The 26,597-nt window shown below is 38.4% G+C and overlaps 1 protein-coding gene across 1 annotated transcript in view; it reads right to left on the reverse strand.

Moving 5' to 3' along the window:
- The window catches only part of becn1 (beclin 1, autophagy related), a 109,024-nt gene that overhangs the window by 12,944 nt on the left and 69,483 nt on the right, over positions 1–26,597 (reverse strand). The window contains exons 6-9 of the mRNA XM_051915186.1: positions 8,193–8,329; positions 7,823–8,017; positions 7,057–7,203; positions 6,718–6,867 (exon numbers count right to left, since the gene is read on the reverse strand). Of these exons, the coding sequence (XP_051771146.1) occupies positions 6,718–6,867; positions 7,057–7,203; positions 7,823–8,017; positions 8,193–8,329 (629 nt within the window). The remainder of the gene's footprint in view (positions 1–6,717; positions 6,868–7,056; positions 7,204–7,822; positions 8,018–8,192; positions 8,330–26,597) is intronic.

A 26,597-nucleotide genomic window follows, 5' to 3' on the forward strand; every position in this document is an offset into this window, starting at 1 on the left:
CCAGGCTTGCGTTACACCACCAGGGCACAACGCACCCCACTCATTCACTCTGCCCACACGTCACTTGGCACTGGCCACCCGGGGGTCAATGAAACCCTCTCTCTGTTAAAGGAGTGCTTCTGGTGGCCGAACATGGCAGCTGACGTCAGAAGGTACGTGCAGGGTTGTAGGGAGCGCGCCATCTCCAAGAGCCCTCGCCATCTTCCATCTGGCAAGCTCCATCCTCTGCCCGTTCCTAATCGACCCTGGTCACACCTAGGAGTTGATTTTATCACCAACCTGCCAGCATCCAATGAATACACCTGCATCCTCGTAATCGTAGATCGATTCTCCAAGTCATGTCGTCTGATTTCCTTGGCAGGCCTACCTATCGCCATGGAGACAGCTGAACTTATGTTTAATCACGTGTTCAGATACTACGGAATTCCCGAAGACATCGTCTCAGACAGAGGACCCCAGTTCATTTCACGGGTATGGAAGGCTTTCTTCTCGCTCCTAGGTGTGACCGTCAGTCTCTCATCCGGCTACCACCCTCAGTCGAACGGGCAGACGGAGAGAAAGATCCAGGAGATCGGTCGCTTCCTCCGTACCTTCTGTCACGGCCACCAGAACTCTTGGAACCAGTATCTGGGTTGGGCCGAGTACGCACAGAATTCCCTGCGTCAACCATCTACTGGACTCACTCCATTCCAGTGCGTACTCGGTTACCAACCCCCACTGTTCCCCTGGACCGGGGAACCATCGGACGTTCCATCAGTCGACTATTGGTTCCGAGAGAGCGAGAGGGTCTGGGACTCTGCACACCACCAACTACAGCGGGCCCTGCGCAGACGCAGGATGACAGCCGACCTTCACCGCTCCAATGCTCCCTCCTACCAACCGGGACAGAAGGTCTGGCTGTCAACACAGGACATCAGATTGCGTCTGCCCTGCAAGAAGCTGAGTCCCAGATTCATTGGCCCGTTCACCATCACCAAGCAGATCAACCCCGTCACGTATCAGCTCCAATTACCTCCACAATACCGGATTCATCCCACATTCCATGTCTCCCTCCTTAAGCCTCACCACCCTTCTCTCTCCACAGGGCCTGGCGTAGCAGCTGCCGAACCCCCCCTTCCACTTATCCTGGACGACAGAGCTGCTTACGAGGTTCACAAGATCCTGGACTCCCGGCGCCGTGGTGGTCATTTGGAATATCTTGTGGACTGGGAAGGCTACGGCCCCGAGGAGCGCTCTTGGGTCCCCAGAAACGACATACTCGACCCCAACCTGCTTCACACCTTCCACTCCAACCATCCCGACAGACCTGCCCCACGTGGAAGAGGACGGCCACCATGACGTCGGGGTCCTCGGCCCTCAGGAGCGGGCCGTGGAGGGGGGGGTACTGTCACAGACACGCCAGGCTCCACCATCCACCAATCACAGCGCACTCCATCTCCTGAGTTCTGATCACCGGCACCTACACCTCATCAGCACCTCATCACCACCAGTATAAAGAACTCTCACAACCACATTGTCCGGTCTCGTTTGCATCTAAACTTACCTGTATGCTTACCTCAAGGACTCCTACCAAACTACTTGCCTGTCTCCAGCGTCTCCTGTTCTTCTCGTGTGATCTCCAGTCTGTGTGTGAGTGTTCTCATTGTTCAACGTCCATCTTCTCCAACGCCATTCAAGATCTTCACGTCTACAACCACAAAAGGACAGTATCACTTATCTTCACTCCAGTTAATCACGTTTACGTTGCCTCATACTCACCTGCACTGCTGTTTTACTCTGCTGGTATCAATAAACATCCCTGTCTGTGATCTCCTGTCTCCAACCCTTCTGTGTTGTAACACTAATGTAGTTAACTAATGTTAACTAATGAACCTTATTGTAAAGTGTTACCCTTTTAAGCTACATTTATCAAACTTGAATGAGACCCTACGAATTCCTGTAGAGGACTTCCAAAACAAGCTAAAATTCTCATAAACGTAAGTTCTAATTTCTAATGATAACTAAGTAGAACCCAATTTTTTTTTTTTAATTGTTTTAAATTCCAAAGAGAAGTCCACACTACAACTATCCTTCACAGAACATAACTGCAGTGCCTGCTTCGAATAAACATCTCCGGTTACTCACATAACCTTGGTTCTCTGAGAAGAGCGAACGAGACATTGTGTCAGTAGCTGACGCTATGGGAAAACCTTTCTCCAAAATACTGAAGCCCTATTGAATCACGCCAATGAAACACAGTGGTCAATGCTGTTAAAAATGTCCTGCCTATAAAAAGGGTGCCAAACGCCACTGACCTCAAAATCTTTCGACCTATAACCAAATATGAACTAGTATGGTTGTGACAGCTGTCAGTGTCAGACATTTGCATAAGAACACTGACAGCCACAACTGTAGCAATAGAGAGCAAGTAGGTTTATCCGACCTCACTGAAAGCAGCAGCATCACCTTTGCTTTCCTGAGAGAGCAGCAAAATAAAGCCATACAAACCATACTGAAAGCAACGGCACAGCCAGTGCATTACCATAGAAAAGATATGAATGACGCAGTGTATAGTGGTTAGTGTAAACAACACTACACTGTTACTGAGAGCAGAGACGTCGTCAGCACTTATATTTAATAATACAAGGTCAAAACACCTTATTAAATGCAGCAGCACAGGTGGTGCAGCATTGAATGAAGGCTATGAACAGTGGCAATGACAGCCAGTATAGTGGTTAGTTTAAGCTGTGCTACACATTCTTGTCAGAGCAGCGGCATGGCCAGTGCTTGAAATATAGCAAGAGAACAGCGGCAGATAGCCGGCGAACATCAATAAGTTATACTAAGCAGTGAACTTGCCTGTAGATGCACAAGTGATGCATTAGGATGATACCAGCATCATTTTAAGATATGCAGAGGCAGCAAACACTGTTCAGCACTGTGCACAATCATCTTAAGCCATAATTTAAGATCTCAGAGTTAAACTGTGTCAGAAAAACAATGTTAATTATGTCAGATAACACTTAAGCAAAACATGGTCAGTTGAAAGTGTCTGAATAATTTTTTATCAATTTTACTGGTAGTCCACTGTATGAGGAATTGTTGGGTATAATATGTCATAGTTTACTTTATTTTGCTATCCTCACTTACATAAATGAACTATAGTGTCCTGCACCCACTAGTAAAAATATACTAAAAATATAAAAAACTTCTGAATAATTTTTGGTTAGACTGTGTATATATATATATATATATATATATATATATATATAGGGCTGTTAATTAAACATGTTAATTAGATGAATTAAAGTAGAAAATAATGTGTTAAATTTTTTTTACGCATTTAATGCACTTGCCCCGCCCCAGACCTATGTAGGTCATCTGACATTTCATACAGTTGATTTATGAAGAATATGATGGAGGGCAACAACTCATTGCGAGATGAAGCCTATACAAATGCAGTCAGAAAGTTCCTATAATTCAAGATGGGGGCAAAAATGCCCGTTTGAGTTTTTGTCTCATATTTAGATCATAGTTAAGCAATATCACACGAGTAATGAGTGCAATATTACACAAGTGCAATATTTCACAAGTGCTGTTAGCGAGTGCAAATGCGACAGCCAACTGATTTTATACAACAGTCAAGTAAATAAGAAGTTAATATTGTGTTATTTTAGACACAGCATTGTCTGTTTTGTTCAGTTTTGCCAATGGAAAGACAAAGCAGAACTGTTCGCCTCTGCACAATAAACAGCAGATTAATTTCTAAATCTGCGTTTTGAATGAACCGATTGAAACCAATGATTCAGCGGATCATTCATAAAAGACTTGTTGGACTTAAAGCGGCGCTACACAGACCGATCGGTGTATGACATAAAAGTACAGCGAGAGCGATTCAGAAGCAGTCAGTCTCGCCTGATTTAATGTCTTACACCCATCGGTCTCTGTAGCGCTGGTTAAAGTCCAGCAATCCTGAAGAGAATCATTTACTTCATTCATGGTCCAAAAGTGTGTAACAAATTTTATGTTGAAACAAATAAATATTCCTTTTTGAAGCTACTTTTTGTAATGTCTATTTGATGCTTTATACAATAATGACTTCAAATGATCTTTTGGGGTTCATTTCTCAGCCAAAATTGATGTGCAATTAAATTGCGATTAATTAGATTAATCGGCACATTATGTAATTAATTAGATAAAAAATTATATATATATATATATATATATATATATATATATATATGTACAGTATATACACACTGTATAAGAAATTACACCAGGTGCTGGCTTCTCAAATGCCGTTGATTAACTGATCATCAGCAAGTGTGACCAGTTTTTGCAGTTTGCTGGTCTGGAGCATTCAGGTGTGTGTTAACACAATGCCAAGGAGGAAAGATATTAGCAATGATCTTAGTGAAGCAATTGTTGCAAGGTCAGACCATGTAATGATCAGAGAAATTGCAAGACCTCAGATGGCATGTTAAATGTTAAAGTTCATGACAGTACAATTAGAAAAGGACTTAACAAGTATGGCTTGTATAGAAGGGTTGGTATGAAAAAGAATCTTCTCTCTAATGTGGCAGCATGCCTTAGGTTTGCAAAGATGCATCTAAACAAACCACAAGACTTCTGGAACAATGTCCTTTAGACAGACGAGACCAAAGTGGAGATGTTTGGACATAATGCACAGCGCCACGTTTGGCTAAAACAAAACATAGCACATCAGCACAAACACCACTGCCAAGCATGGTGGTGGAGGGGTTATGATTTCGGCTTGTTTTGCGGCCACAGGACCTGGGCACATTGCAGTCATCGAGTTGACCATGAACTTTTCTGTATACCAAAGTATTCTGGCATCAAATGTGAGGCATCTGTCTAACAGCTACAGCTTGGCCGAAATTAGGTCATGCAACAGGACAATGATCCCAACCACACAAGCAAATCTACAACAGAATGGTTAAAAAAAACAAAATAATCAAGGTGTTGCAATGGCCCAGTCAAAGTCCAATCTTCAACCTGATTGAAATGGTGTGGCAGGACCTTAAGAACAAATACAAACATAAACATAAACAAATGCCCGCAAACCTCAATGAACTGAAGCAACGTTGTAAAGAAGAGTGGCCCAAAATTCCTCCACAACAGCGTGAGAGACCGATATTGTCATAAAAAGATTACTTCAAGTTATTGTTGCGAAAGGTGGTTTTAAAAGCTATTGTATCATGATGTGTACTTAGTAATATATGTAGGTATTGACTTTTTGTAGCTTGAATAAATATGCTTCATATAGAGAAATAATATAGATCGCCCTTTCTCTTTCCGTTTGCACTGTTATATTTTTCGAATTAATTGAATTGAATTCAATTAATATATGCGCTGTGGGTTTTAGAGTGAAGCGTTTGGTACTTTACTTTCATTTTTAGAACATTTTCTTCATTGTTAATGAAAATAAACGCCTGTCTTATGTGATATGTAATCGGAAAAGGGAGAAGAGCGAGCTCGGCAAAAGGCAGACTCGAACCCAGTCACGTCACAAGCCAGATCTCTGTGCCCAGTACTTTACTGCCTACACCATTGAAGCCATTACACATGCTCCTAGTTTTTAACCTTGTGTGACATTGGTGGGAAGAGCTACTGTAAATTTGCACTTAGTAATAGACACTCTGAATAATCTTGTTTTCTGTTTGCATTAAGATTATTTTTATTATCACACTGGCAGATAATTTTACTTAAGTAAAATGCACTTAATTTAGATCCCCCAGGAAACAAGACCTAATACCTTATATAATTTTCTTATATAGAAAATCCATCTTGATTTAAGAACTTTTAGAAATTTGTACTTGAAATAAGACAAAAAATACATTTAAGAAAAGAATTTTTGCAGCGTGAATGAATGAACGAATGAAGTATTTAAACATCGATTTCGCTTTAAAAAGGGGGAGGAGACCGAAAAAAACCTCTGGGTTTACTGAAGAAAACCTCATCCAGACCAGGTTAGGTTCACAGAGTAAGTTACCATGGTAACTGACTCTGAGTATAAGTTACCTCCCTTTTAGAAACAGGCTTGACTTACTCTGCTTTCTCAGGTTTGATATACCTCGCATTCTGAAACGGAAAACCCAGAGTTTCCCTCATTTCAGGGTTAAAATACTCAGAGTTTTCACTTGACTTCCTTTTTGAAACGGGCCACAGGCCATTGGCACCCTCTGCAGACATTTGTTATAATATGATACATAATGTACACAAGTTAATTATGTTTATTTTATGTATATTACATTATGTATTTTAATGGTTTTAACAACACCTAGCAACACTAGGTCACACTAGCAACATGGTAGGAACATGCCAGTAACAACTATCAAGCAGAAGATTCAGGAAACCACTGAGGTGGCTTTTTCTCAGGGTCTGTTTACACTTAGTCACTTCATGCATTTTTACTGATTATACTACTGAGCTTTCATGAAAAGACCAGGTGTAAATGCCCTCTAATTGTGTCTGAAGAGGTTTAATTGGGTCTGAATTAATTTGTTAAAAGTCTGCTGAGGTCTAATGCAGTTCGATGTGGTCTAATGTGGACTAAATTGGTCTGTCTGATTTTTCTTTTTGGTCTAAGTTTGACTGATCTGATCTGCTGTCTTAACATAAAATCTTCAAGCTTTTAAAACTATTTTAAACTTTCAGACAAGGCATCATTTGTCTACAAGCTTTATCTATCTAAATATTTTTTTCTTATCCAAGCACCTCTGAAAGCATAGTCCCATCTTGTTTGCAAGCGCATGCAGAAGTAGTACAGTTTGACCCCAGGCTGCATTAATCTCATTCCATTCCACTGGTACGCTGGGTAATCTGCCCAGGCGGAAGTTATTTATTGTTCCAAATTGCCCACTGTGCCTGAAAAAGGTGTAGAAAAAAAACAAACAAAATAAAACTTAAAATGTTTATATGCACAATTTTATCCAATTCAGTTTTGAATATAAATGCTTTTATCTGCTTATTTAATGTGCAAATATTTCTGTCTTGATGGTGAGACTTGTTCCTAAAATATTAGTTAAAACAGGTTTTAATAAAGAGATATGAAACCAGATATGAAAGGTGGAATTGAAAACGTTGGTCTTCTTGAGTCTGTCTAGCTGAATCTGACAGTAACGCATCTGATTGTCCACACTCTTAAGATCATCATCCAACTCCAGCTGCTGTCTCTTAAACTCGCAGTACTCCTTCTGATACCTGAGACAGAAACAGACAAACAAAGATGACAAAATGTATTTACCTGGAAACTGACAAATTATCATGTTTTTTTGAGAAAAAGAAAAACAAAAGAAAAAAATATTCCTCATGATATGACCCTTTTAAAAATATATACATTTTTGTAGTGCATTGATCATGTTTTTTTCGAGAAAAAGAAAAACAAAAGAAAAAAAGATTCCTCATGATATGACCCTTTTAAATATATATCATGAGGAATCTTTTTTCTTTTGTTTTTTTTCTCGAAAAAAAAAAAAAAAACATGATCAATGCACTACAAAAATACTGTAACGACTTCAACTATATTGTGTATGACATTTTAGAACTTCACCTAAGGCCATTCAGTTTCTAGCACTGATTTAATTCTGATCTTGACTGTTTGAGCAGTACATTTTAGCATGGACTGCATTATGGACATTTCACAATACATGCTTTGCAAAGAGGATATTAAAAAAGAAGACTCATCTGTGAGTGCAGAAGTTCATTGTTTAGTTTAATCACTCTCAAACACTAAATGTTAGCATTGCCCTGAGGAACAGGGATTCCCCTATTATAATAAAAAAGAATGATATGACTGATAAATATTCTCATTCATATGTACTGAAGTTCTTCAGTGTCCATCAGCTGGCTGTGGTTGCGTCCCTCGGCTAGCTCTTTGGCCACGGCTTCACGCTGACCCTCAATGCTCTCCAGTTCCTGAATCAAAGATTCCTCTTCTTGTTTCAACTGCTGCAGTGCATTCAGTAGACTGGCCTCCTCCTCTTCTGGTAGTTGGGACAGCAACTCTAAACAGCTCCTGACAATTCAAAGCCAAATGAGTGACCCGCTGGAGTCAGTGATGTCAATCATGTATTGACTAAAAATGTTTAATGACAAAAATAATGATACAAACCATCACACAAGACAATTAACACATCCAACTCACAAAATAAGAAAGAAAAACAGTTGTTTTGAGTATGAATGACACTAACTTGTAATTCTGGCACTCGTTCTCTGTGATGTTGAGTTGTGTGTCCAGATGGTCCAGTAGTGTGTCAGTACATTCCTCACACAGTGGGTGATCAATATCTGTCTGACCAGACATGATGTCAAACAGATCGCTTGTCACCTACAAGAAAAACACACATACAGTATGAACGATCTATTCTGATACATCCATCCACCCAACTGCTTGTACAGGGTTCAACCCTACACTGTAAAAAAAAAAAAAAAAAAAAATTTTTACAGAAATTTTACAGAAAATAACTGATTTATATAACTGAATAACTGAATAACTGTCATTTTCTTTTCTTTTAAATTATACTCAAAACTCTGTAAATTTACATATATTGTTTGTAATTTAACAACTTGGCTGTTATTTTAAGTATTATGACATTAATGAAAAATTACAGTAATTCATATATTTTTTTACAGAAAATTTACTGTTATTTTATACAGTATTTTTTCTGTTTTCTTAAATTACAAACAAATGTATGTAAAATTACAAAAATAATCAGTAATCAATCAGTAACAAAACAGTTAAACAATAAAACGGTCAAATGAATGGCAGCCAAAGTAGAATTAAAGTAAAATATCCTAATTTAAATAAACCGAAAAACACAGTTATTTTACAGGTAATTCCTGAATTATTACAATCAAATATCTTCACTTTAAAAAATATCATAAAAAAAACGGTCAATGACTGGCAGCAGTGGCTGCCAAACAAAAACCATTAAATTAAATTAAAGAAAAATATCCTAATTTAAATAAAGTGCAAAAAACTTTAACAGAAATTTTCTTTAAATGCTAAAAAAATACTGTTATTTTACAGGTATTTCCTGATTTGATTCAAATGACTGGCAGAAACAGAACATTAAACACTAACAGATCTCTCTAGATCTCAGCATCTTCACAAACAACTAGCATTGTTGAGATTCATATGCTGATTCTTGATGTCTGTGTGAGTCTGCATGACCTTGACAAAACATTTTTTGCATAATGATTTAATAAAATTGTTTATAGTATCACAGCACTGCAGTAGTATTGGGCATATGTGAAATTAACAACTAATATTAAACAATTTATTCAGAGACCAGACTCTGGTATCAGTGAATCAGACCACTTTATGATAACTATATCATCAATTAAAAAGTGACCAACATCATCTGATCAGAGTTTTTCTTGCTTTTTTTTTTTTTTTTTTTTTGCTATAACAAACGTGTATCAGAAACACAGTTAAATCAGCCAGAGAAATATTAATGTTAAAGAGCCAAGGGTCAAGAGCCTAACTAAAGCAAGCACTGACCACCAGAATGCTGACTTCAAACGTTATTATTTTATTCAATAAAACATCAACATCTAAACCTCTGTTAATTCTCAATAAGAACTTTAGTATGAAATAAATAAAGGTTGTATTGTAATAAGTGAAGATGCTGAGATCTTGAGAGATCTGTTAGTGTTTAATGTTCTGTTGGGATTTAAAGGGTTTCTGTATCGTGTGTTTTGTGGGTCACCATTGTGCTGAAGAGTAGAGCCTGTGCTTCAGTCCAGGATGAGCCACAAAATATTGGTGTTATGCTGCATGTTGCTTTATTTCAGAGGCAGTAACATAAAGTTACATTAATTCATGCATGTGTGCTATGTCTGGTTAAATGCAAGAGATTCACATTTTACAGTGACTGTGTTTTGTTAGTAACAATTCAGAATATACTTGTAAAACAACAGTGTTTTTTTCTGTAAAAGTGTGTTGCACTTTATTTAAATATAGATATTTTACATTTATATTACAGGCTTTTGACCGTTTTTGTTTTATTTTGTTCTTTTTAAGATTATGTTTTGCAGTGAAGGTGTTTTATTATAATAATACAGGGAATACCTGTAAAATAAAGGTGTTTTTTCTGTAAAAAAAAAAAAAAAAAAAGTTTAATGAAAATTTCTGTTAAAGATTTTTGCACTTTATTTAAATTCGAATATTTTACTTTAATTTTAAGGTTTTTGTTTGGCAGCCGTAGCTGACAGTCATTGACTGTTGTAGAGTTCCATAAGCAGCTTTAAAAACCCCTTTATGCTAAAAAGGATCTACAAATTTTACTCCAGCACTTTTCACAAGATAAGTCTCTGGTGTCCCCAGAATGTGTCTGTGAAGTTTCAGCTAAAAATACCCCATAGATAATTTATTATAGCTTGTCAAATTTGCCCCTATTTGGGTGTGAGCAAAAACATGCCGTTTTTGTGTGTCCCTTTAAATGCAAATGATAATAGTTCATTTAATGCGGGTTCTATGGCGTTATATTATAATGAAAAATGCACATTAACATGCATGATTGAAAGTTCTTCAGTTGTCATGTCGAAAGATACCATACAGCTATTACACTAGCTATGTTTCTATCACCCTGTTTTTATGTGCATTTTGAAGTACTGCATCAGAAACAAGTGATGTAAATGCCAAATTTCGAAAAAATAAATAAATAAATAAATAAATAAAATAAATCCCTCAAAAAAGTTTTTACGCTCGCTTGAGGTGGTTTTTGACTTGTGAAAAAGAGTTAATGGAAATAATGGGAGATGGAAATGCATTTGCTGAATAAATTCTGATGTAGCGAACATTAAACCCACATAACTAATTATCTGTTTCCACTGATAGTGTTTTATTTAGTGTTGGTTACTAGGTTACCACCTTCATCCGCTCAAACAACTTGATGGAAACACAGGAAAAGACCGTCTTCTCCTGCCTCAGACCTTAGCATGTGTGCTTGACTTTATGGCTGCGTTTACACTGGCACAAAAATCAGATTTTTTGCTCACATCTGACACAGATCGGAATTTGTTGCACACGTGTAAACACAAAAATCCGCACAAGATCCGATTTTTTCGCATCCGATCTGAGCCACTTCCAAATGTAGTTTTAAAATCAGATACATATCCGATCTCTGGACAAGCGACCTACGTCTACGTTGGAATTCCAAGCCACCATGAGGCGAGGGCGAAACGTTTGCTTACTAAAAGGTAGCTTTAATGTTGTATTATGAAGCAGACGTGCCTGTATGCACTCACACTAGAAATTCATAGCTTTATTATTGAGGTAGAAACTTTATATGTCTATTTTAGAAACGCACACACACACATATTCAGCAGCAGAATTTCAACCTAATTTAATTTAAAAGAGACCTAGAGAGAGGCTACTCTCTCTCTCGTGTGCGCTCTCTCCTTCGCTCGCTCTCTCGTTATCATTCATTCAAATAAATGTAATCTTAACGACTGTAGATAAAATAACAAACGCAAATTACCTTTATTTTCCAGTCGATATTCGTTCAGTCAGAATTCGCGCTGCAAAACATCCATGACACTAACAGGTGTTAACTTATCCATTCTGGCAGGTAATCATGACCACCCGACGTGAAATATATAATTTTATTAAATAATTTTAATAGCACGGCCATTCAAAACGCGAGGGTCTACCATGTGCATGCAAAGCTATCAATGATAATCATTTTGGGCAGGAATTAATGTAAACACAGATATCGGATGGCAGTCGCGTCTAAAGTGAATGTAAACACACTGGCCAAAAAAAAATCGGATATGGTCAAAAGATCGGATCTGTGCATTGAGACTTGCAGTCTATATCTCCTTGTTGGTTGTGTGTTTCTTATGTTCCTTCATATTCCTAAAAGAGTTTTAAGTTAGAACTGTTTAAGTTACTTTGTTTTAGTTTTTTTTTTTTTTTAATGTTCATGTTTTCTCCTGTGTTTGGCTAGAGAGGGAGTAAGTTAAGAATTTTTTTTGTTCATTTTGAATTTTATTTTGAAAGGTTAGAAAGAGCTCCCTTCAACATCAGAAATGTATGTTTATTATTTTGGCCTTATACCCTCCTGAAGCCTTTTGATGCTTTCCTTTTTGTACACTGGACCTACCAAATAAAATGTAACTTTTGAGAGTTTCATAAATCTGTGTGATCTTTGTGGAGTGCTGGGGCAGGAGAGCTCTTGGTTGTCTGTTAATATTAATTGTCATTAACATTCTTTGTTACTGCTTCCCTGACCCCTAGACTGGGGAGGCATGTGACAAGATTGATCAATAATGCTGATAAAAGTTTGTCATAGTCTAATTTACTTGCTATGGATTGTATTGAACCTACAACCCCATTTCAAAGAAAAGTTGGGACATTTTGTAAAATGCAATAAAAGATTCTGTGATTTGTTAATTTTAACAGACAGAAGTACAAAAAAAAAAAAAAAAAAAAAAAATTAATTGTACTTTGTAAATATAAACAAATTTTGGTTTTGATGGAAGCAACACACTCCAGAAAATTTGGGACAGGGACAAAACAAAAGTGAAAAGGTTTTAGAATATCTAAGTTAAACTGTTTTGAATAGGTGAGAGTGTACTGTTAGCTCGGATTTTATATTTAATTAAACATTACAATATACTTAAAATATTTACATTTGATTGCATTACTTATAAAATATAAGTATATTCTACTAATTTGTGGATATAATTTGAATGTGTTAATAAATTTAAGTGAAATGCACTCAAATTACTAAGTTTTTCTTCTGACCATGCCTCCCACACACTGGTTTGCTGCAGCGAGTCAGGTAATGACGCTATTTTGTCATGGTGTGTGTGAATTTAAGGAGCTGTTGATGAGAAGTTGGAACATTTGTTGTGGCAAGTTCGACATACATTTTTCCAGACATTTACCTTTTTATCGTTTCTTTGTTTCCCCCAAGAGACTGTTTGTGAGCAGTGAAAATTATTGTTTGTTTAAACGACGGAACACTTTTCTCCGGTTAGCTAGTTTTCTCTCTCGCATGCGGCGGACATCACCGTGTATGAACCCTGATCGGCGAGTTCGACGCACATTATGTCGTCTTTTCCCTTCTATTGTTTCTTTTTCACTTGAGGAGCTGTTGTTGGGCGTGTAAACTTTGTTTGAACCTCTGGCCATCGCCGAACACCGCGGCCGCGCTTCCAGTGGAGGAGAGAGGATGATGCGCGAATATGGTGAGTGCAATAATTTAATGACCTGAAGGACCCCCAGATTTGGTACATTTGGCACATTTGGTATGTAGCCCTTATCTGACACACCTACTTCAGAGGCGTTTCTCAAAACCAAGTTTGCAAAGTTCGGACTTGCGTCCTTGGTAGTTCAGACTTGACTAGTTCGACTCAGGAGAACGGACTCCCTTGGACGGGAGAACACAAGTCCGGTGATTCTACAAATGGCACAGCAGCGTACTTGATAACGTCACTCAGCTCGCTCTGGCTTCTCCGGTCATCTCTGTATCAGGGGCGGAGCTACGGGTGGGCCTGGGCCCACCCAGATTGACAGCTTGCCCACCCAGTCAGATCCAGGGAAATATATATATATTTTTTTAATAAAACAATTTTTTTCTAACGTTTAACAATTCTTCAATAACTTTTTTTAAATTTGATTTGGTTTTTTTCATGCATTAAAACTCTTAATAGGAATATGCTAATTCGTCTCTTCTTCAGTTACGTCACACGCCAGTAGTAGCTATTATGTTCTTCGCTCAAATATCCGGATTTCAACCAGCAGCACCCTATTTATGTTTAAAAAATGGCTAACCCGCTATCTATGATGCATTTACTAAAGAAAAACGTCTTGATAAAGATGACAGGACGCCATTGCAACTTTTATCGTTTGAAGGAGAACTAACAGATAGGCTAAATGAGTTTATGACGATATCAACATCTTCAATTCAAAACCCAGCCGACTCTGACTTGTTTAAAACAGACATGAGCCATACAAGGTAAGCTATAGGTGTTTAGTCTGGCCCGCCATGGCATGATAATGCAATATTTTTTGCATGTAATTTGTGAGCAAGGAGTTTTCTTAAATGTACACATATAAGTCAGTGCCACATCGCAAGCGGCCCCTGGCGACGAAGTGACTATATTAATATAAATATTAATATTACAATATAATTAGTGCCGAGACTCTTTACAGCAGTGAATGAATACATAAATTCGCCGAGCTTTTTGTGTACTGTGATGGTCTTGTGGTAGAATTTTTGGCAAGCGTTTCTGAGGTTCTGGGTTCTAATCCGCCCTCATATCTTTTTTTTTCTTTTTCTCATTAAAACCAAAGGTGTTCATCAGTGATTGTACATCAAGAGTGCTTTTACCAGAACGAAACGCTCGATTGTCTGTGTGAAGACTGCGCATGTGCACGAGCGCCAAGATAACTGATAACAGCTGCAACGAGCATTGGCCATGATTTCAAAAACAACACATTCCGGCGGATAGATCGCCTCTTATTTAACACAGACCTACGAATTTCTTATCATGGAGATGTTTCTTTCTTTTAGGTACAATTATTCGCTGTGTTTGAGTTCATTTTTGAGAATTTTCAGAAAGATTCTTACAGAAAAACAGCTGAAAGCGCACCCTGTTTTTTATTTATTTTATTTTACAAAAGTACAAGGTTTTGTTGTTATTGTGAGCGTACACGAATAAAGGTAGACCATTTGTAGTCTTGCACCAATCTGTAGGCTATCGCCAAAAATGAGGGAAGGCCTATTTTAAGTTGTTTCTGTCATGAGGAAAAAATCCATCAGAACGCGCCGGCGCATTCGTCGCCCAGAGGGATAAAAATAGCCAATTTAGTTTTATATTTATATTTAAATATTAGGCTATAGAGCCTAATATTATTTTTTAAATTTTACCTATGTTGATTATGAAAAGTGAATAGCATGACGGATGCGCATGCAATGTCGGGAGACATGCAGCGGGTCAGACATGAGTTTGACCACTTCATTAAGTTTTTTTTATATAGTAAGCCTTTCTTTAAAGTGAATTTCGTTTTGTAGAAATTGTATCTTAATTTCAATCAATGTTTCATCAACCAGTTGCCTATATTTAATAAATAGGAAGAAAACCAAGAACGTCAGGTGTGGAATGGATTGAAGTGCGTAACAAACGAACCCATGTTTCCGCGGCCTTTGAATAAGGCTGAAGCAATATTCTGTTTTTACTGAATTTCTTAAATACATGTCTTTATTAGGCTACTTAATTAATTGATAAGATATTGTTGGTCTAACAATATATTTTAGTTGGTCTAAATTAAGTAAGTTAGACACAAATTAGCGTAAGGTTCCCTTCTAGACAAGCGCGTATGTGCTTGTATGTGCTTCATAACTGTGCAGCCCAGCGGGCCCGTCATTACTATGTTACGCCACTGATATAAGCCACTTGTATGGCAGGTTGTCGATACAGGACTCTGGGGCGCTCAAATTCGTTATTTTAAATGTAGCCTATAGGCACGCGGCAGCCGCGCTCATAATGGAAGCGACGCGCATGCAGTGCGTTTTCCAGGCGCATCGAGATGAAAAATTCTTAACTTTTCAGAATGCCGCAAACGCACCGCAGGTCATGTGACAAGAACGCCACTGAGGGACGGTCCATCATTTTTTTTCCCCCTCCCAAATTAAGCCAGCTGAAAAACATGGGATGATGCGAATTATTCTGGCCCACCCACACTTTTAGAGGCCCACCCACCATCCACTTTCTGCCTCCGCCACTGCTCTGTATGCATTTTAGGCAACAATAAAACGAAATGTGTTATAACACAGCACTCTGCCTCTTTTCGTTTTATTTAAAAAAAACAAAAACAAATAAACAAACAAAAACATATTAATAGCCTCAGGCAACGAGTGATTGATTATCTGCAATGTCTGCATATATTTATAACAAAACGAAATATTGAACAACCCGGCCTCTTTTCGTTTACATTTCAAAAATATTAAACATAATAATATTTGTGCATACTCTGATTATCTTAACTGTAATAAAATGAAATATAACATAAAACACAACCCTGTCTCTTTTTGTTAATTGTCGGTTTTAATGATCATAGCCATTATAAAAAGGTATAAGAATATACGATAAGAAATAAAGCAAACAATTCAGTCAAGCGTAAAAAATCGGCGCTTTAGTAGGATACAAAAGTTAAATAGCCATATATAAAGTTATGAAACGTCACGTTGCCCTCAGCCAAAACGGAGCCAGCGGCAAACGTCAGAAGGATTAGCCAAGGTAAGGCTGTTCTTGGCTGGTTACATGAGCGCTGAGCACCCGGTGATCGCCTGGATCTCACAACTCCGACAACGTCAGATCAAATTGACAGAAAGGCGCTATCTTTATCAATAAACCACAAATTTGAGCTTTAAACCAGTACATTTTTGTCTGAAAAACTCTTAAAACTACATATCATAACATAATAACAGTAATATGTTTAAATTACGCGGGTTTTCTCCTTTACTATTGACGCTTGCTGGTTAGTGCGAGATGCATTCTGGGATACCTGGCTGTCTCAAGTCTGCACAAGTCACCTCTCGATGCATCCTCGATAAAAGGGGCGGATCAAGAACACATCCGGGGATTTGAACTGTACTTGGCTAGATGTGAACTTTGAACTGGAACAGTACTTGGACAGCGACTGATGACGTTTCACAAGTCCACAAGAACACAAGTACAGACAAGTACGCATATTGAGAAACGGCTCAGGTCTTGCAGTCTCTACTAATGAGCTGATGAGTTGAATCAGATGTGTTAGATGAGAGAGACATCCAAAATGTGAAGTGCTGGGGGTCCTCCAGGACAGGTTTGGGAACCACTGTCATAGAGATTACATTTTAGAAATTTGATAATCAAAAGGAGACAGCAAACAATGCCAACATGCCACATGGTCAGCTTCCATTCAACTTCTCTTCTACACCCAAGGTATTCAACCCTGTTTTTTATTTTTATTTTATTTCCAACCTGCTTCATCTCAACTGGCCTGTGGTTTTTCAAGCAATCCTGAAGACCTTGATTAGCTGGTTCAGGAGTGTTTGATGTTGAGGGTTGTAGCTTATCTCTGCAGGACAGTGGGTCTCCAGGAGCAGAGTTGAGACCTAGTTTCTACACCTTTTATAGGTACCAGCATATCAACCCATATCGCCATCTTCTGGACAGTAATCAATAATACAAGGACACAACATATTCCCCATAACTTAAAGGTGCAATATGTAAGAATTTTGCAGTAAAATATCCAAAAAACCACTAGGCCAGTGTTATATATTTTGTTCACTTGAGTACTTACAATATCCCAAATGTTTACAACTATTTGTAAATCTTGAGAAAATTGCAGTTTTAAAGGGGTGGTTCAATGCGATTTCACTTTTTTTTTTAACTTTAGTTAGTGTGTAATGTTGCTGCTTGAGCATAAACAGTGTCTGCAAAGTTACAGCGCTGAAAGTTTAATGCAAACGGAGATTGTCTTTTAAAGTTATGTCAGTTTAATGCCTACAAAAACCACCAGTTTGGACTACAACAAGCTTCTTTCCGGGTTGGTGACATCATAAACCCTGCAAAACACGCCCCCGGGAACACGCAACAAAGTGGGTGAGGCCATGTCACGCAGCATAATGGAAGCGGAAGAGTTGTGTACACCGGACGCGAGCGATGCGACGTGTCAAAAGATAATAGAACCCGTTATAATCTGTGATATTTTCTACACTGGATGCGGCGCTGAAGATAGCTTCCAGAATCTACACGAGTTCAATACTGGATTTGCACAAAGGCTTTTACTGAAAGATGGAGCAGTTCCCACTTTAAAAGCAGAAGCTGCTGTTTATTGGCTTCAAACTGTAAGTACAATTTATTGTTTGTACATGCTTTTAAACATATAGTTCTGTTGCTATTTTTGGTTGCATCAAGGACGTAAACAAAGACCAACGCGTTTTTGCTTCGCTAGCCAGTTCAAACTAAATTCAAATCCATACTTCTCCAACAAACGCCAACAAACTTCTATGTTCATAGACAAACAGTTGTTCATACTATAAATTAAACGCTACATTTACAAAAATGCTACTACTCAGTCATGTATTCAGCTAGTAAAGCTTTAATCAGGATAAAACTGTATATTGAAAGCTAACAAACAGCAGTGACAGCATATCTAAACACTTTGACACAAATACGAAATGAAATACCATTCATAAACGTCCTTTGCAGAGGTTCCACCTGACCCTTTTCATCTGGGTCTGATTTGGGCTCAATTTGATACAGCAATATAGACGCCATTATTTACATTTCCACCTAAGCGCGTAACAACGAATGGTAAGGGGCGTGGCGTTTCTGGACGGTTCAGCGAATCATGATACACTGGGCCAGCTAACCAATCTAAGCCCATTGCGTATTTTGGAGGGAGTGGTGTCATAGAAACAGGAAGTCAAACGAGCCGTTCATATGACAGTGGAAACAGAGGTGTAGAATAAAGGTAAAATATATGAAAAATACAGCGTTTTCAAAAAAACAAAGCATTAAGACATGTTAAACTGTGCCCCAAAAACACAATCAAGCCTAGAAAAAAAACACTGAACCACCCCTTTAACCAAGGCTCCGGGACGTTTGAGGAGTCGCCTGTCAATTGTGTCATATCTGCATTACCCTCGGTTTCCGGTTTTATTTTGTAGAAACCATGGAAACACCAAAGACGCTTTAATATATTACAATTTTAATAGACAAGGGACAAACTGTTTTGATATATTTATAGACAGAAAACTATTTATTGTTATATAGCTCAACACGTTTAGTCTTATTGTTTAAATCTAATTTTCTTGATTTTTTGCGAGTACCATGCTTTACCATGTCTTAGAGAAAAACACTATTTTGTGAAGTAGCTTTATTTTTAGTAACAGTAATAGCCTACAGCATTTTCTCCATCATACAATACGTTTTAAAATTAATTCCATGTCATTTATCAACACAAGCCATCCAGCATTTATAATATTGTGGGATTACAAATTTAAGAATCTGTTTAAGATCTGCTGATCCTACATCCTGACATAACCTCACATGAAATATTAAGGTGAAGTATATTGTATTTAACATTTTGAGGTAAAGATAATGACAATTTAAGGAGATCAAGGCAAGCAGCCCAGGTGTCTGTAACATTAACCTTTTGTCTTCATGCACTTCCTAACCATTTGGCAGGACAAAGCTCAAGCTACAGCGGTGCCTTTGTCTCTATGATAATGTAAAGGTATGGGCTATACTGTCAGACTGAGTGGATTAGCACCTATGCATTTGAATGACACCGTTATGCTGATTAGATCATGGCTGGGAAATGTAGGGAATGGGCTGATTCCTGCACTGCATTTGCATGCTTTGTTTAGATTGTCTCCACCTCTACTCTATGTATCCCTCCCCCTTGAATGTATATGAACTACCAAGTACACTGCCTTAGTTGGACTTGGATGACTACAGCGACGCACGGCGCGTTCCTCAATAAAGAGTAACTTCTGCTTGAAAGATATCCCAACGTCTCCTGGTCTCTGCTTCGACGAGGAAAAAGTTTCCTACAGTTTTGGTGCCGTGACCCGGATAGAGCTTCTCACCTCAATCCTAATTGAAACTTCAAGCACAACAAAGATCTGATCCAAAAGAAGATCCAAGCTGAATTTTCCTGTACACCCAAGGGTTGGTGAGTGATACTCTATCCAAAAGAACCATTAAGACCAGTACAAAGTTGTTATACTCTGCGCCGTCAGAGAAGAGTTAACAGACAGCTGTAGGGTTTGGTTAACTAAGTTACCCTCTAAAAATGTTCTTTTAGAGATGAAGTTTATCCTCTGTTTAATCAGGGAAGATTAGCATTATGTGCTAATATTGGTATCCTTTGCTCAGGCAGGGAAGATTGGCATCACGTGCTAATATTGGTTTATCCTCTGTAAAGTTAGGGAAGTTTTATCCTCTGCTTTATAAAGGAAGGTTGTTTATCCTCTGTTTAATCAGGGAAGGTGGTGTGTTAACAGAATAGTCATTCTCTACTTTGCTAGAGAAGAAGGTTCATCCTCTGTTAATTCAGGGAAGGTTACAACTGTTACAGTGTGTAAGCAAGTTGGTTCTACTCTGCTCACCAGAGAAGGTTGAATATATTACGATGTGTATTAACTAGGTTAACCTCTGCTCTGTCAGGGAAGTGTTGAAGTGTATTGTTGTGCCAGAAAGACATTACAAAATGTTGAGAAAGAACGCTAGACTAATTCCAACAACTGAGAAAGGTGGACTAGCTACCCCTTTATGGACAGATAGTGAGTTCAAATAATTGTTAGGAAAGCACATGGACTCAATAGTGACTGAGTCAGTCAGATTGGATTTGACAAAGAAATTTGGGATTCATCCAGAAAAAGTTTGGTCTATTGAAGAATGCAAAAAGGTACTTGGTGCTTGTATTCGGAAGAAAAATATGAAGGGCATTATCTGCTGCCACAGAGAATTTACTCTATCCATTGCACAAGAACAAATCCAACGTATTGCTAAGTTAGAAAAGCAGAACAAACAGTTGCACACTCGAGTGTCTCGTCTCACACAGAAGTTGGGCCTTAACAAAGCCTCAACCAAATGTGACTCAAAAGACCAACAGTCAGATGAAAGCTATCCTGACTTAGAGTCTTTCTGTAGACTAGAGGGCAATAGCAATACTGGATTCATGGATAAAGATGTAAATGCAGTTGAAGTGTGTGGAGCGAGACAAAAGGCTCAGAGTAGGGTAAAAGGTGTTGACACAGTTACATCTGTAACCCCCATACTCCAGTTACAAGCAGTCCGTACTGCTCTAGGTCCTGAAGACATAGAAAGACTTGCTGAGAGTTTGCCATCAGTGCACAGAAATTTTTCTGAGTTTAGGACAGAGTTGTCCAGGAAAATGAAGCTCTATGATATGTCCCTAGCTGAAGTCACCCAGCTAATGTCACAAATCCTGAAAGAGTCATAATTCAGTGATTTTGAAAGTGCTGTAAATAATTCTGAGTTTCAGCATTCCAGCAAAGGTGAACTGAGAGAAGGAGTTCTGAGAGTGTTACAGAACCTTGTTGGACCAAAGGTGGACTGGTCAAAGATCACTAGTTGTGTACAGAAGAAGGATGAAACTGTAAGTGAGTACACTGAAAGATTTTGTCAGTCAGCTGCAGCATACAGTGGAATAGCTGACACTCCAGAGAAGGTGTTAGAGGATAATGGACCACTGGTCCGCATGTGGTTTGATGGGCTCTCATCAGAATACAAAAATGCATTGCCTTTCTTAGAGCTCACATGGTCTAATGGAACTCTGCAAAACAACTTAGATCGGTTAGCTATTTGGGAAAGAGACTCGGATGTCAAAACAAGAGTAAAGATTGCAGCAGCATCCTTTAAGGTCAACACAGAGAATCGACATAAACGTAAATGTCCTAAGAGAGAAGGCAGTTGTCATTACTGTGGTAAATCTGGACATTGGATGGACATGCTAACCATTTGGGCTGTGAGTGCTTAATTTCCCCCAGTAATCTACAAGAAAGCTGAAAGACTCATTCTGAACAAAAGAAAGTTGACTGTCACTTCCACCATTTGGGGTACACTGGTTAAGTACACTCACAGCCTTAAATGTTATGCTACAGCACACTCCATTCACTTATCCATCCTCTGTGGGTTATGATGTCTGCTATGACTGATGTTTCAATGGAAGATGGAGATGTAGCACAGTAAAGTTTACAAATTAACTACAGGGAGAGAATAGGACACACAGACCAGTGAGGAGCCCAGGGAAGAACCGAAGTGCAACAGGCCTCGGGGGCCAACCCTGTGGTGAAGACTTCCTCATAGGTTTCCCCCTCTCAGTAGTTTATCCCCACCTTACTGGTCTACAGGGGTCAAATTGATTAAGACTAGGTTAAAAAAAAAAAAAAAGGAACAAAACCACTGTACGATCACTAGAAGTTTATGATGATCAGAGTTAGACAGAAAAACTATACGATTATCAGAGGTCTAACGTACTAAAGTCTATGCATGAATACTGCTGGTCTGCTGTTTCTTTGTTTTCTTGTGTTGCAGGTATGTGTATATGCCATGACGGCTCATAAGCAGCACCTGGTGTAAAGCATCACCTCAGATATCCATGAACAACCTTCATGAAGACAGAGTCATCTGAGAAACTCGGAGTTGCACAACGACAAACAATATCTGAGCAACTTGGAACAGACATGGAAATGCATTGGAAATTGACTCTACAGGGAACAGACTCCACAGCTATTCAGGCGCCATGGACTTTTAGGACTTCCACGCTTATGCTACATGGTTTTCTGTGTCATCATGTAGTTTATACAACATATTACCACCCTGTGTTGTGTATGTGTGTCAACAGTATACTCAAGTTAAAGAACAACACTTATGTAAATGTTGGACACGACATAGAATAAGATGTATGTGCCTGTATCTGTTACAAGTTACATGACTGGAAGATGGGACTTATGTTAACAAACATAGGTTAAAGAAGGGATTTAAGAAGGTTTAAATTTGTATTATGTAGGAAAAAGTTTCCTACAATATGATATTCTAAAGTCGATTTAGCTTACTGCAGTGTGTAACAATGTCTCAGAGCAAACGCACAGAGTAATGTTATAACATCATTTTCAACATACTCAAATGTATCTAATATGATAAACAGAGCTGTGTTACCTCATACTCATGACCGGAAAAGCGAAAGCGGCGCCGGCGACTGCGGCATAATAAAAGTTCCGCTGCTCACGAGACGTGTGTTGCGCAGTCGCTCCAGCGGCCTCGTTCAGCTCCCACAACACTCGGTCCTGCTCTGCTTCATACTACAGTAACGTTAATAATCACATCCATGAACATGATTTCTGCCTGAGTCCTATCCCGATTGGAGTATGAGGTCTCTGCGGAACAAAAGTGGGCGTTTCTGTATTTGTGGGTGTTTTCAAACTGGTGGGTGTTTATATATCATGCAATGAAAATGATTCCCTTCACCCGACCCCACCCCTAAACCCTATCCACACTCTGACATGGGCAAATCAGGTAACACTCTCAAAAACGCCCCTCTGTTTATGGCCTCGCCCATCAATCATTAATGTCCTACAGAGACCTGTACTTGCCGCACTCAAACTTGGCGTCATCAAGCTACGCCTCTGTTTTGAATAAGCCTCTAGCGACCTCTAGCAGACAGAAAATTTTACATATTGCACCTTTAATCCAATCCCTCATTTTAATATGATTGTCATACTCGAAACTTTGCAGTGTGTACTTAGCAGCATGAAAAATAAGACTTCAAATTATGAATGTATTATATCAGAAAGCAACCAAAGAGCGCTGCCTTTATAATCAATGAAGCTGATATCACTCCAGTAAACCCATAAACCACATATACAAGTGTGTGTGTGTGTGTGTGTGTCTGTTTTACAGCCTTAATCAGTTCTTTAACCCTTTTCTTAGAGAGACCTGTCACTGTCCTTTAGAGTTTAGCGCCAACCCTAATCAAACACACCTGAAGCAGCTAATCAAGCCAGTTCATTTGTTGGCCACTGACAACATAGTATTCTATAATTAGTTTGATAATTAGGTTAATTAAAATATATATAAAAAAAAAACAAGATGAATACTAATGTACTTATAAAAATTTTGAACTGCAAATGATAACTTCACACATTTGAAATTGAACTATGAGACTATCACTATTCGGACAGGACTAGTATTCTAAACGACATTTGAGTTACAATTCTTATCACCTAACATCTGTGATTTCATGTACTGATTCAGACAGGACTAACATCTGTCTGTTTTTTACAGAGGAGGGAGTGTGTGTTTTCTAGACATGGGAGTTACACAAGTTCGTGCTGTGTTTGCGAGCATCACATATGATACATGTGTCTTTAAATTAATTATTTATTGATATAATTCAAATTTATTAAAAAAAGGAAATTCACATTTTATAACATTTAGCAAATTTCAATTAAGCACCCTTTGCGCTATGTTTAATGTACAGGTATGAAATTCGGTAGACACGTAACAGCCCAATACCAACAAAAAAGTCCCTGGGTGCAAAATCTGAAAACCCAATGAAATTGTTGAATAAAGTCTTTTTTTTTTTTTTTTTGGCACACAAAAAGTTTCATAAAATTAAGGTTGAACCACTGTAGTCACATGGACTGTTTTAAATATGTCTTTACTATTCTGGGCATTGAAAGTGTAAATTAACTTGCTCTCAAAGTGAGTTGAGAGCCATCAGATTTTATCAAATATATCTTAATTTGTGTTCCGAAGATGAACAAAGGTCTTACATGTGTGAAACAACATGACGTTGAGTAATTAATTACATAATTTTCATTTTTGGGTGAACTAACCCTTTAATTATTGATTGAACCCTTTAATTATATTGAATGAACAGCCGCTTAAGAATAGTGATATGTTCTACTAAAGACTATATTATAACACAAGACGTGTCACTCGTATTGTTTTGAATGGGAGAAAGTGTAACGCGCAATATGGCGGAATAAGTCCCGCCTTCAAAATAAGAGCCAATTGCCAACTGGTAAAGTCATCGCGTCACTGCAGCGGCCGTTAGAAGCACCAGTTTCTATAGAAACAGTCAGACTCGCGCCTCCGAAACGAGGCACAAGAGACGCGCATTTAGGTCTGCGCATGCGCATTAGCTTGATCCAGCCTAAAAAATACAGTTTTTTTTTTTTTTGTCATGATACGAGCGTTTGGAAAAAAAATAATGAGACAGTTGTTGTCAGATTTCATTGGTGATTTCAAATATGAAATTTAATCAAAAGCTTGGCAAACAGCTTTGGAGAATTTGATGTTTCCCCATTCAAAGAGATAGGAGTTGCACTTGCATGCCCGAGAGGCGTTTCAAACATGGCCGCCGAGTGAAATGACTTGTCTTAAAGGGACTTTGGTTCTACGCTCATAGAGCGTCACATGAGAACGGTTAATCAGGCGCGCCGGCGCCATCATGAGGTCGGATCATTTTTTTCTCCTAATGCGGTTTTCATTGCTGTATTGTCAACATGTCTAATTGTAACGCTTGCTAACATTTTTATTCAAAAATCGCGATTTCTCGATTTAAAAAAATATTAAAATTGAGGCAAAACATTAAATTCGAATTAATCGAAAAAAATCTGAAAATCACCCAGCCCTACTGCGACCCCAAGAAACAACATTGGGTTGTACCTCAAAGATGTCAAATTTGCCTTGTCATACCTCCCTGGGGCCACTATGGCAGATAAATCTTTATTCTGAGGTAGACGACAACAAGAGCTTCCATAGATTCATGGAAAGGCAGAGTCCAGCTACTGTATCTCTAACAATTACAATGAATTGTGTAAAGCCCTTGTAGCAGTATACTTGTAGAGTATACTTTGTATGAAAACACAACGGCCTCTTGTCTTTCAGCTTTTTAAATAAGCAAGGCCGAGTCTCCTAGATGAGCATTTAATTAAGATATATTTTGCTGGTAAGGATGACCCTAGGGCAGAGGAGGATGTCATGTTTAAGAGTATGTTTGTGAGTAACCTTTACCCCACAGTTAGATAACCACTCATACTCCTAGTAGACACTGACCGCATGTCTACAAGAGAATTGAGGCAGCTTGCAACAAGCCTGGGACAGTGGAAAAAGGTAGGCACCGACAGGAAAGACAGACAGCCATGTGAATCTAAACAGGACAGTAAGACTTCCCCTTAGATGGAAGAAGTTAAAGAACTTCACCAAAGCAGGTCTGCCTGTGCCAGTAATTACAGGTACTCTCCCATCAAAATCATTTGCTCTCCAGCACCCTAAATTCAATTCGACCATCAGTTTTCACACTTTTATGTGAAAAAAAGCTTCAAAAATTAAATATTTATTGTGCACTTTAGTTAGATTAAGTGTGCTGAAATCATTGATCTTGCGCTGCACTGACTGACAGCTGCTGTAATTACAAAGGGAAAGCGCGGTGCTCGCTTTCTGTTATGAATCACAAGAAAAGTTATTGTTTTTCTTAAGATTTTTTGAGTATTTCATACTTCACATTGACAAAATGTATTTTTAAACCGTTATTTTATAATGTTTAAAATTTATTCAAAAACGAAGTGAAAAACGTTTAGAGGAAATGGCTGATATATGCGCAAATAAATGCTACTTTGCCGCCACCTGCTGGTTAAAGAGGTAATTATTGTCTTTTTTATTTTTAAATAAGTGTTTTCTATCACATGTTGAATTTCCTACATTTTGAAACGTTCGGTTTTACAATGGGGACAGTCTCAGAAGGATGAACAAGTAATGTTTGTGGTCATCACATTAAAAATAACATTTGAAGTGCTGGGGGAAAAAATGTGTGTGCGTGTCTAATTACAGACACAGCGTTTTTAAACGGTCCCAACAGCTTCGTCTTTATCGCAATCAATAAAACTGGTTTATTGGAAAATTAGGTAAATGTGATAAGTGCATTAAAATTTGAATACAACATTAAAAAGTCAACCATTGATGGTTTTGTGTCGATGTACAGCGACTACAGAATGAACGACAACCAAGAAGTAACCGTGCATATAGCCCATTGCCCATGATTGTTTAAAAGGTCG

This window comes from Ctenopharyngodon idella, chromosome 12 (assembly GCF_019924925.1).
Source record: "Ctenopharyngodon idella isolate HZGC_01 chromosome 12, HZGC01, whole genome shotgun sequence".
Taxonomy (NCBI): Eukaryota; Metazoa; Chordata; class Actinopteri; order Cypriniformes; family Xenocyprididae; genus Ctenopharyngodon; species Ctenopharyngodon idella.